A 12,428-nucleotide genomic window follows, 5' to 3' on the forward strand; every position below is an offset into this window, starting at 1 on the left:
AAGCCAGCTTGCCCAAACCCAGCATTTCGTGTGGTATATATTCCTAAATACAGTTCTTAACTGTTTTACTGGTTTTATATCCGTATGGAGACATTGAACAGCTTTTATTGACCTATCGACGTACCCATCCTACCCTATATCCGAACTTCTGGTCCCTATTAAAATCCATTAGGTGGAAAAAATAATCCGTTTTGGTTGGTTATTGCTGGCTCTTTCCCTGGTAATGGTATTTTTTCTGCTCCAAAAATAGACTTGTGCTGTCTTTATTTTCAGCTTGGAGAATTCTGATCTGGTCATTGGAAACATCCCCAGGCGCAATCGCAGCCATTTATGTCATGCAACGACTCACATAAAGGCTGCGAGGGAGATGAAAGACACCCATACCTCGTGAGCAAAATGTACTTCACACTGCTCACCTGCATGTGATCTCCTGTAAACACAACCTTCGTGTTCGGCCCGGCCAATGCCAGTGGTAGCAACGCCTCAGGCTCCAGGGCTTGGGCAGCCTCGTCAACCAGAATGTGTGTGAAGAACCCGTGGTTTAATTGCAGGTCAAACAGATGCTTTGACATCGCTAAAGTCGCGATCACCACACGGTGCTTGATTACATCATCTCTCGTGGGGAGTACATAGGCATTGTTTTGTATTAAGCCATACATCTTAGCAATCTCTGAATCAGCATTTAACCTGAAAGAGGGCAAAAGACCAAACAAATATTACGTTTTGAAGGACTGCCAAGAAAAATTGGAACGCGTTCCTAAGCTTAGCAACAAGAACAACAACAACAACAACAATACCAAAAACAATAAACTCAACAACATGGCGGAAATGTTGGCTGTTGTATTACTTTGACCATAGAATCGACAGAAACGGCCAGTACCATACGCGCACGTAGTTAACAATGACTAGAAAACTGAGGAATGGTCCGTACTCCGATCGAAACGAAGCGGGTTTAGGAAATAAACTCTCTCATATAGAACTCATTTTCCTTAAAACGTTAGCTACAAAACTACATAAAAAGGGTATTACCTAGGGTATAAATGGGTTTAAAAATTTGTTCTACTTTTTAAAGCTTATAAGTATTACAACTTCGCGTGTAATCGATTTGTCTAAAAGTTATCGAAACTCACTGACCTTCTATTTGTTTGGTAAATTCTTAGTGGCCTGGTCGCTTGCAGCCCGTTTTCTTTTGTTAGGTAAACGTGTAGCAGCCTAACGTGTATGTCCGCTGCACTGTTTGTGTGCGTACAGAGGAGGATGCGGTTGTGTTTCGTTGTTACCAGGTGACGGATTGCCTGATTCAAAGTAAATGTCTTGCCAGTACCAAAAGGACCAAACACCACAAGTGGCGAGGAATAGTTTCCAGGTTCTTGAATGCGTCGAATGACCTCTCTTTGGCTGGTATTGAGTTTGGGGTCCAAACGCAACCAATTCCAAGGACGTTTCACCTTCAGAGCCAGAAGAGGAAAAGGAACTTATAAAAAGGGAGTTATTTCAATAAAATAGATAAGGTTTCTAAGACATACAACAAATTTTGTGCTTAATCGTCTTCGACTAATGAGTACAATAAATCTGATTGTTTTTATTCCATACGAAATTTTTAAATAAAAGAATCTGTGGCAGCGTACATGTACAATACAAGAAATTGCTATATGCTTGCGCTAGCTGATGTTTCAGAATAGTTCTTTTAACACATCAGGTCGATTATTTAAACGAAGTTTGCACACCATACAAAAAAGTTGTGTAAAATCCTGACAGAAATGTAACGTAGTACTCTAGTCGTCGGAAAAAATTGTCCATATACAGGGGTTTAACATGAAAATATTAAGTTACCTCCTGGTTGATTAACTGTACTTGCCGTGCAATCGGGTTCGGAAACAGCAAATTCAGTTGGATAGGCCCCAACCTGTCGATTGCAGCATGCCATTCGCAAAGAAACTGTCGATTGAGCTGAAACTGTACATCAACTGAAATGTGACCAGCGTCAATCAATTGCAGTTCTAAACACATCTGGGAGGAGAACTTTAGCGCGACGGATTCGTCCTCGACCTTCTGGACGAGAACCTCGTACACTTTTTGCGAACTACTCCCGGCCATCTTTAACCAAGCAGACTTCACATTTCTGATGAGGAGTCTACCAGCTGCATCGTCTGGTTGGAGTGATTCATTCTCCTGGAATTTCAAAATTCCAAACAACTCGCCATTTTCAGCACATACTAATCCAGTTCTCTCGGTAAAGGTACTTTGCTGGCATTTCATTTGAACATTCCGAAGGACAAAGCTATGAAAAAAGTTCTCAGTTTTTAATTGCTGAATTCATTTGGTCAGGTTTTACTTGGTAAACGGGATGTAACAAAATCTTTTACAGAAAAATATTACTTTGCTATCACTGGCTCATACTGGTTATGAAAAATTCAGTTGTTTTCACAGATGTACCAACGAAAATGACAAGAACAGTCGGATATTATTAAGTAATAACAGTTACGTAAATTAGCAACTCGAGACTCGACGTTTGTATAAGGAACCGAAATAACGGTTTATTATTTGAGATAACAATTGAAGGAACTAACATTTACCTTGAAATTGCCTTTTTCATGAAGAGCTCCTCAGTAAACAGCAATTGATGCATCACTCTCTTGTAGTTTTCCACGGTCATCTTTCCATCAATTATTTGCGCCGAAACAACATTCTCAATCCTCTCAGGCAGTTCGTACTTCTTCAGTAACGACATTTCTTGAGCGCTCATTTCGGCGGTCTCTGGCGATGGAACAATTTCCACTGACCCCGCTGTCCATACAGAAGGATCTAATTTCAGTTTTTGCCGTGTCGCCGAGATCGTGTTCAAGGCCTCCTCACTTGCTAAGTCCACATTTAATCCTTGTAATAAGTAGGGCTTCTTGCCAAAGTCAAACCTCAGGCACTGTGTAAAGGTCTGGTTAAACGTTTTGGTTTCGAAGGAGACGGACACAACAACTTTCATTTGACCCTTTTCCATATCAATCGAGCTTGGAAGTGCTAAACGACCGCCGCTCTGTTGGCACTCTTGAAAATATCTCGATGTTGTCGTGGAAACCTTTTATCTCAGTCAGTCGATAGCAGTCGTGATAATGATGAAGGAGATCAATTTGACAAAGCTTGCCAACTTGGCTAATCTAATGACACAAAAAGTGACAGTTGGTAAGACTTATGGTAAGCCAAATAAATATGACGAAGAAAACACTCATGATTACCTAATAAATGAATTTCACTGCACGTGTCTTAATGATAGTCTCAGAGTTCACCTAGACACCCTTTCATCCAACGCTAACATTCAAGAATTTTGAGTGTGAATTCGAGAGTTCAATTAACGCCTTATACAGTATACGCACTTATTGACATAGCAGAAGGGCCAAAGGGGAGAATATTTTGCTTTACGTAGTGTACACACCGAGGAGAGCGAGTTGCAGTAAATTTACCTTTGCAAACCTATCTGTCATGTAAGTACGTGTGTTTTTAGTGGGAGTTACTTAACTAGAAGGGATGAGATTTTTATATTACCTCGAATATGACAGTGAATACCCACTGAAAGGTGTGGCGTCCCTCGTCACCTCTATGAAAGATCTTCACTGATGAAGGTTGGCTGCTTGACACCTCTACACCAGGGACACTGTAAACCATCTACCAAAGGAGAAAAATACGAAAAATAGTAAAATCAGCATTTTTAATTGATTTAACAAAGTAATTACTGGAAAACCTGTTCAAAAAGGAAAGTGAACAAGCCATCACATTGTACTAAGCAACATTAATAATTTAAATTTGGTATCGCACGCGACTACCCTGTTTCGTCTGACTCTATAGTACCTCGCTTCTTGAAATGTTTGCATTCGTTTCTGGCTTTCGGCAGGTTGAATCTTCTTTGCTTTTTGCCTCCTGGATTTCTTTCTTGTATCCCATCCATGATCTCAGTTCTACGTTGCCGTGAGCGTAGGTACAATATCTTCCAAACCTGCACACTCGACCAGACTTCCACCTAAGATATACACGCACACGAGGATTTAATAATATACTAAATGTACCGCCTTTGAAACTATGCCCGGACAATCTAAGTTAGAGTACTAAAACATGGTTCTTAAGAGGTACTTTACCATTTACACAACTGGAAGTTTCCACGATAAACCCCGGCAGGAGGAGGTCTTGGATTATCTGTCCGTGTATCACGAATGATCAACGATCCCCGGACATGTTCCTGGGGCTTAGGGATGTTGTCAAACTCGTCGTCGTGTTCCGAAACTTGAGGATCCGCAATCCGTCCAAAAGAATCATGGTCTGTGTAAGAAATATCACCACAGTTCATGTGTTGTAAGTTCAGTTCAGTTCGACTCGAGTTAAAAAGCGGGATAGCCTTGAGGCTGCGAATCAACTTCGGGACATTATGGTGACCTTGATGTAAATTACACAATTCAGAATTTTAAGCTTTTCTTTCACTGATTTATCATACAGGGGGGAAACTAATATCAATTTTGAAACAATAAAAATGTATCGGAATCATAAGCGACCCCCACAAAAATGTAAGCAAACAAAAAATAAGAACTTTCATTAGAACTAGCATTCTGCACAAGCCTCCTACTACTAGTAAACGGTCGGGAAAGGATTCATTATCACCTACCAGATTGTCTTCTTGAAGTCCAGAACATTAACTCTTCCTCGCCATGGGCAAAGGTACAAGAATTTTTGTGGCATCTGTCGCCATTACTAAAGTACCAACAGTGCTGGAAAGGAACATGAGGGTTCACGTCCTTTGGGTAGGGTCTCATCACCTGCCATTCTTTTTTGGAACACCTCCAAATACCATATAAAAGTTTCGAGTGTTTCGTACAGTTTGAACAAGGTTTTGGAGGCCGAAAAGCTTGCCCCTTTCTGTTATCCTGCAGAAAATGTTCACAGAGAGGAAACACGTCTTTTGGAAGAACCTTTCTAGTACTTGAGCTTACTTGAGATGAAACATCTGCACCTAGAGGTACTTCTGACTTGGCCTTTGCAATCCAAGTAGCATTTTTTGATGCGTTTGCTAAATCCAAAGTACGGTGGATTTGTAACGGAGAAATCTGCTCAAGAGTTTCCCATTGCGATTTTTGCGCGTTTTCAATGTTGATCTTTCCCTTTCCTGTAAATGCGTTCGATAAAGGTTGGCTGGAGGAGACAGGTATTCTTGATGCTACCAGTTCAGGGGACATAACATTCTGACGAAAACAAGACTCTTGATCTGCCGAAAATAAGTCTTGTTTCGGCGACCCTAATTCTGCAGGATCCAAGTTACATGTGTTGTGTGATTGCTGACGGTCGTAATCGGTGTTATCTACAAACGCTAAAGAATTAAAGGGAAAGTCTTTCCGAAAATGTTTTTTTGTGCTCAGTTCTGATTTGAATACCTGATGTTCGCGGTTAGTAGAAAAGCCTTTTGTTGAAGCCGTGTTTGATCCTTGTAAACTAGTGTTATCTTCTGCAAAGGAAGGTCCTGGCAGTGATGGCCAGTCGGGACCAGAATTGTGCCTTTTGTTGGATTTGCTTTCATGTTTCCTCCATTTTGGCTCTTTGCAATTTGTAACTGCATCTTGGGAAATACCAATGCTTCGAAAAGCACTTTGATTTTGGTACGAGGTGCTGTCGGCCAGTGATTTTGGTTTCTGGTTTTTTGGCTTCACTACAGTCCATCCTTCATCTGATTTGCTTGACGTATCTGCTGTTTGATGTATATTAGGAATATCCCGTTCAGAGTCAGATTGATCGTCAGAAAGAAATGGCCAGCCATCGACTGAAACATGATGCTTGGAAACACTTCCGTGCGGCGAATTAAATCCTCTTGAGGGCCTTCTCTCGCTGAAAGTGTTATCGCTCTTATTACAGCCTACATGTGTATGTTCTGTTAAAGTAGACAAAGAATGATGGTTTAATATTTTCCGGCAAATCTGTTTTTCTACATTCTAAAACTATCGCCCTCAGCCCAATGTTCTATACTCCGACCCGTTTATTAAAGATTTCAGAGATGCGGATGAACTAGTAGAACAAGCAAATGTTGAAACCGTAGTTAGTTTAGTCAAAGTGCTGAAAACCATAAGAGAAAACCTTTTCAGACAGCTTTTTCGCGGCCACTATCTTCATGTCACGCAAGGTCAAAATTAGAAAATTCAAAATGCTATATTTTCTTAACGAAAGACACTACAGGACTGAAAACTTGAAAAAGATTCATTTCTAGGTCATCTTCACTCAAGTGTAGATACAAATTCAGGAGACATCGCGATTTTGAGTTTAGAATTTTATGACGCCACATGCAAAGCAAGAATTGATCCCCGACTTACTGGACGTATATTAACGTATAGTGTGACTACTTGAACCTGGCCACTTGGAACAAAAATAACCAATAAAACACTAATAGAGAGCAGATGGTGACCTTTTGCGTATGTTAACGTAAACGAACCAATAACGTTGAAGAAAACAAACAATAGTACCACAGCATACTGCAACGGACCTCTCGGGAAATTTGTCAATTTTTGATTGGTTAATTTCGATCTTAAATTTGGATCGGTTTTCAATGGCCTCGGTTTGGCGATCACAAAACGAGTTTTCCACCTAAGGGTTCGTTCCTTTGGGATGAACCGGCGCAGGTCAATGATCCAAGATCAGTCGGATGGGAACCCATGAACCCTAGTCCAGAGAGGATTCATCGGTTCCTTTGATGCACCGTGATCCGACTGATCTTGGATTATTGATCCGGATCATCCCAAAGGAACGCACCCTTAATATTTCGAGTAAAATTAACAATGTTGACAATTCCTCGCCGAGAATGGGATCTCTAGAGTGTATACAGTACAGAGGAGTTGATAGTACACAAATTTAGATAAAAAATGACCTTCGTCTATAGCTACTTTGGTCTCAAATTACACGTACGTAGGTGCCAAACTACCCTCCAAATGTTTAATCTAAAATTGGGTTTTTGGTGAGATTTTTAATAAATTTGTTGATGTTGATCGTCTGCTTGTGAAATTTGGTAGGTTAATAAACGGTTTCAGTGTTTTACTCTACTTGATACCCACTTTCAGACTAGACACTTTTTAAATAATAATTTAAAATTTTACTTTACTGGTTTTGTGACTTCATCGTTTGTGACGTCACTTTTGGCCATTTTCAGAAATTCTTCAGCTAAATTGAAGTGGACATCAATTTGAGCTATCACCACCACAAGTTTAGTAGAATAATGTTGAAAATAACCAAAAATAGGTTTCATGAAACATTTGGGGGGTGGTTTGGCCCCTACGTGATTATGTTGTAGAACTATTGTCGGGATTCTTCAACGTCATTAATCTGTTTACAAGAAGATCGTTATCCATTGTTCTTAATTAACGTTTTCATTCTTCATTTCTTATAAAAAGCCCGGTTGAAGTGGTCCACTGTAAATATTTCTTCTGAGAATTTGGTGGTAAGAATGAACTAAAATAACAGGTGAAAATCAAAATGTTCGAAAATACATGTACGAGAGATGATCATCTTTCTTACTTTTTACTGTACTGCTTTTGCCTTTGGTCGGTCCAGATATTTCGTTAACTTTTCTTTGTTTGGGTCTTGCACCTGGTCCAACTACGGCTGTGAAATGAACATCAAGTCAGTGGTATTCACTTTTTTGAGAGTGTGGAAAGGGGGAACATCTAACTAAGGGCCTCTTTAAACGACCCCGGGTTGTACGGTTTCTAACTCGGGTTGAATCACCGCAACGGGTAGCCCTTCTTCAGTCAATCTTCTGTAAGCGTCTACATTTACAGAATTTCGCGAGGATATCGCCCGTACATTCCTCTCCACAAGCGAACATAAAGATATATATATAACCTTAAGGGTGCCAACAATTAACAAATGTTGAACGGCTGGATAACAGCATAACAAAAAATTGCAAATCGTAAAAACAAGCTCTTCTTTGAGGTGATTCCCTAGCATTGCATTGCGCATCCTTACTGCGCAGAATGTTACGCGTAGTTAGCGCGCGGACATAAAAAATGGCGGCTTTTTCTATGCGGCTTGGCTCGCGCGAGAGAGAAAGCATCGTTTTCTCGTAAACGAGTTCGGTGACCTATCATTTTTTCTCTTAGTTCGAAAGTAGCGATCAAATTCTTTCTATAAAATTAATACAGATCAATTTCGATGGCAGAATAATACATTATCACCGAAAACGTGTACTTTCAGCAGTACTCGCAAAGAAAATATAAGGAATTATATGGTAAATACAAGGTCTTCCTGCTCCTAAACGAATACGGTGACTCCCCTTTTTTTTCAAAATTTAACTACAAAGTGGCAAAGTTTGGTTGGAAATCTATGAGTAGTTATATTTCTAGGGAATTACCTTAACTTAAAGGTGTGACATAAAATAGTACATAGCGTAAAAATCTTGGCTTATAAGGATTGGCTTTTCCTATGGTAGACGGGAAATCTAAGTATACAAATACCTTGAACTTTAGTTTGCTTATCAGTAACCTCTCTTCTGGAACTTGTAGCATCCATGGCTGGTGCATAACAGAAAATGATTTTAAATTTAACTCAGTGACAATGCAAATGAAAAGTAAAATGAGAAAAATATTGTTTCCGAAAAGGGTGGAAAGCGTTGGGAAGATTCATTGGCATAAACGCTCACGCACCTTCTCTCGTTGTAGACTATATTCTGTTCATTTTAAAACGAAAATATTTTTGTTGGTCTGATTCATTTGATTTATCATGTTACATAATGTTAGATACTTAATGGAGTCAGTGACGACTTTTACCTGCTTTTACGTCGTAGGAGGGGACCGGAAGGGATTTGGCTCCATCCAATTCTCTGTTTTTCTATATTAGGGAATTAGGATAAAAGTAAATATCTTTCTTTTATTAATCACTTCAGAAACGACATGAAAACAAGGACGAGTCTCATCTCGCACAGGACCGTTACTGGAGTGACAGTCCCACAAACGATTGTGATATGAAACTCACTCCAGATTTCTTCTCGTTTCTAAAGTGGTGAACTACCCTAATTTTTCAATATGCATTAAAAAAATTTATATAAATATAGCCAGGTGATCTGTGACGTCATATTTGGGGACTGGGGAAAAAAATTTTAATGCCGTATCCCACAAACGCGCGCGGCCTGTAAGTTTGAGTTCGAAGCTTCCATGGCGGCTGTTATCAGGGCTCAGAGATTTCTTTTTGCGCCTTATCAAGTTATCCATCAAATTGCAACATGTCACAGAGGCAGTAGAAAGGCATCATAGGATGGAGACGTTTCGGGATGGTAAATTCAGCATCCAAAAACGCGTACGTTTGCGGCGAAAACGTAGAGTCGCTTGTAGCATCATGCACGATGCCGTGGATTTAATTTATTAAACTAAAATCCTGACTGTAAGCCTGAATGTTTTGCTGTATGTGTTTGTTTTTCATGTCCTTTTAAAGTTCAGCGTTCAGGTTTCAAGAGAATTAAAGATTAGCGTTACTGTTAAGATCTCAGTGTGTTGTGTTTGTCGAAACATAAGCTTAAATATTACCAAGTTGTCGGCCGTGAGGTAGTTTCTTAAAAAGCTGTGGCCGAGGTCTTGAGCGGGATTTAAACTTTATGCCAGTTTTCCAAAAAATAAGACAGTACTATAAATACATAAAAATGTGCTTAGACAATAAAAAGGCCAATTATTTTTATATAAACGTACTAATAAAAAAATTACGGCGAATAACTTACTCCCTGCCCATGTGATTTCTCTGTAAGCGTAAAATTAGGGCGATCAACAACCCACCCGGACGATTTTGCTGTGATCGAAGGGTACATTTTTTCCCCATACGGACCGACCCAGGCCGGCAATTGCAAATAACGTTTCTATTTTTTCCTACTTAAGTTTGTTTTGAAAAGAAACCCAGAAAAAGTGTGTTGGAAATTCTTTGTTTACGCGCGTATTTGTGCAATTTCAACTTGAAATTGCAGTTAAATCGACGGGTAAGAATAAGTGAAGTATCGATGTTTGCTGTTAAATTTCGAAAATTAGCTTCGCTAAGAATGTATCGTACTCAAGAAAAGTTCCGCATATTGAATTGACACTGCAGAGAGTCAAGAAAAGCATGGAAATGAGTCGAAATTAGGCAGTAATGAATATAGCACAAAACTTAACACTTGTAAGTGGATTTCGGCTTTCCGATAAAATTATGCTTTTACTGCTCTAAAAGAAACTCTGCTCGCAGGTTGTTACCTTGAGCCATTTTTTCCGACTCTAAAATAATCCGACTCAAAAGCAGTTTCTCAAGCTATACACACAAATCATTTCTGCGTCGACAGAGCATAATTTTATTCTGATGAACATGTTTGTCAAACTTGGCCCGCGAAACTGAATGAAATGCGTAGTTTGGTCGTCCACGCACGGTATTATATTGGAAAATTAATTAGACCATTTTTTTAATTAAAGAATCACATTTTCTTAAATAACGGCAAATAGTGTTTTGTTTTGGCAAATAGTATCAAATAAAACAAGGCAGTTCACTCGCAAATGGAGTCTGAAAACCCTCAGTGGCGTGAAGACCATTTTGAAATGCACGAACAACAACAAACCACGAACGATAAAACTCATTTCGATTTTGTCAAGAACGAAATAAATACTCGCCTTTTGAAGAACATCGAGGCCTTTAATTCCACTTCTGTTTGTCCTTTTACATTTACAACGGTTTGTGAGCAGCTATTCCGATCTTGAAGAGCAATACTTCCATGTGTTCGTATTAAAGTCCGACGCTGCAAAATAATTTTGCGCCGTGGCGGCTGTCCGCACACGGGTTTCGGATAGGAAAATTACCCTATCCTCAAAGATCCAACATTTACTGGTTTAGAGCGGTACAACTTGCTTCCCTGAATCTTCTTGACGGCCTTCCACGAAATCCGAAAGCCGTGTGGAACAAAAATATGCACATTGTCGAGTTATAATTCAAGCACTTTCTGCAAGCAGCTGTAAGAAAGGTTGAAGCGCCATTCCACCTGCGATTAAAAAGGCCAGTCGACTTTCTGCTTCGTCGAAAACAAAATAGCATTTTCAGCAGCGAATAAAACGTCTTTTGCATCGAATGACGGTAAGTTACGACATCTTCTGTTATTGAAGAAGAATTTCTCTTCAAATAAACTCCCAAACCCGAATCACATTGTCAAGTGCCGTGGCCTCGGCCGAAGCGCGCAAGGAATTCTGTGCGGCTTTTAAAAATTTTTCTCCCCGGCTCTGATTGGCTAATTTTAGACGACCAGATCACCTGGAGTTTAGTTCAAAATTTTTAATCCTATATGTTGAGACCATTTTTGAAAATATCGGCAGTAAAAAAGATAATGCCTTATGGTTCAATACTACATTTTGTACAATTTGGTATTTTCCTTCGACTTATATAGTCATTCATAACCATATACCAGAACAAAGGAAAATGCCAAATTGTACCAAGGGTAATATTGAGACACAACATATACACTATCTTGGGAGAACTGATTATGCAGTAGTTTTGTTACTTGCTGGTAGGTATATCTAGAGATAAGCTGAGACTGTGGTACATACAGACTGAGGTCGAAAGTCCAAGTTCTGGCGTGTTCAAGACTGAGGGTCTTGAAGGAAACACTTCATGTTGAGCACACAAAGGCTTTACAACTATCAACACAGCTATGGAGGGAAACACTTTCTCAAAAATTACCTCGTCCCGCGTTTGCTCCTGTATTTCCCTCTTTTTACTAATTTTGTTTTCTATATCCATGCCAATTTTCTCCACCTCCTATAAAACAAAATGAAAGTGCAAGGCAACGACTTTGGTGTATACCCTAAGTTAAACGCATCAAACACACATGGTTGAAACGTAACACGTAAGTTACAATAAAAAATCAAAGTTTATGTACTATACTTAGAAAACAATCAAAGTACAAAACATAGTAAGTGACGAAGGGTAAAAGAAGGTAAAAGTTGTTTACTTTCATCCGTCGGTATTCCTCGAACTTCCTTTGCTTCTTGTTCATAACCTGTAAGTAAAAAAAAGATAGAACAGTTTCATTCTTAGTTTTGATCAATTGCAATATCCTGACTTTCCGATTCCAATAAATAAACAATTAAGTGGCATTTTTTTAGCTACAAGTTATTTTGAACAATTATTTTTGCTTATAAATTTTAAATGCAAACTTGGAAAAACTCAGCAATGACGACAGCTCTACAGTGACCAACTCACAAGAGCAAAGCCACTTTGGTCAATTTGCTCATATTTTGTATGTTTTCTTTACTCTTCTTTTCAGTACTTAATAAACTGAACTCTACATTACAGATGGCTTTTTTCCAGTTATTTTTAAGATAAAAAGCTTACCGGTTTCTTTTCAGGGACAACTGGTTGTACAGGTACTGGGGAGTTAGATGGCTGCAAAATAACAGGTAACTAAGATTTAGTAGTTG

At 39.2% G+C, this 12,428-nt stretch overlaps 1 protein-coding gene across 1 annotated transcript in view; it reads right to left on the reverse strand.

The window, feature by feature from the left end:
- The window catches only part of LOC144633652 (3'-5' exoribonuclease HELZ2-like), a 38,909-nt gene that overhangs the window by 17,502 nt on the left and 8,979 nt on the right, over positions 1-12,428 (reverse strand). The window contains 15 exon segments of the mRNA XM_078492495.1: positions 417-687; positions 1,135-1,448; positions 1,834-2,281; positions 2,577-3,013; positions 3,015-3,152; positions 3,538-3,657; positions 3,841-4,009; positions 4,125-4,305; positions 4,646-5,899; positions 7,531-7,617; positions 8,469-8,525; positions 8,781-8,841; positions 11,689-11,766; positions 11,960-12,007; positions 12,343-12,393. Of these exon segments, the coding sequence (XP_078348621.1) occupies positions 417-687; positions 1,135-1,448; positions 1,834-2,281; positions 2,577-3,013; positions 3,015-3,152; positions 3,538-3,657; positions 3,841-4,009; positions 4,125-4,305; positions 4,646-5,899; positions 7,531-7,617; positions 8,469-8,525; positions 8,781-8,841; positions 11,689-11,766; positions 11,960-12,007; positions 12,343-12,393 (3,714 nt within the window).

The sequence above is a fragment of the Oculina patagonica genome, chromosome 12 (assembly GCF_052425735.1).
Source record: "Oculina patagonica isolate OP01 chromosome 12, crgOcupat, whole genome shotgun sequence".
Lineage (NCBI taxonomy): Eukaryota > Metazoa > Cnidaria > Anthozoa > Scleractinia > Oculinidae > Oculina > Oculina patagonica.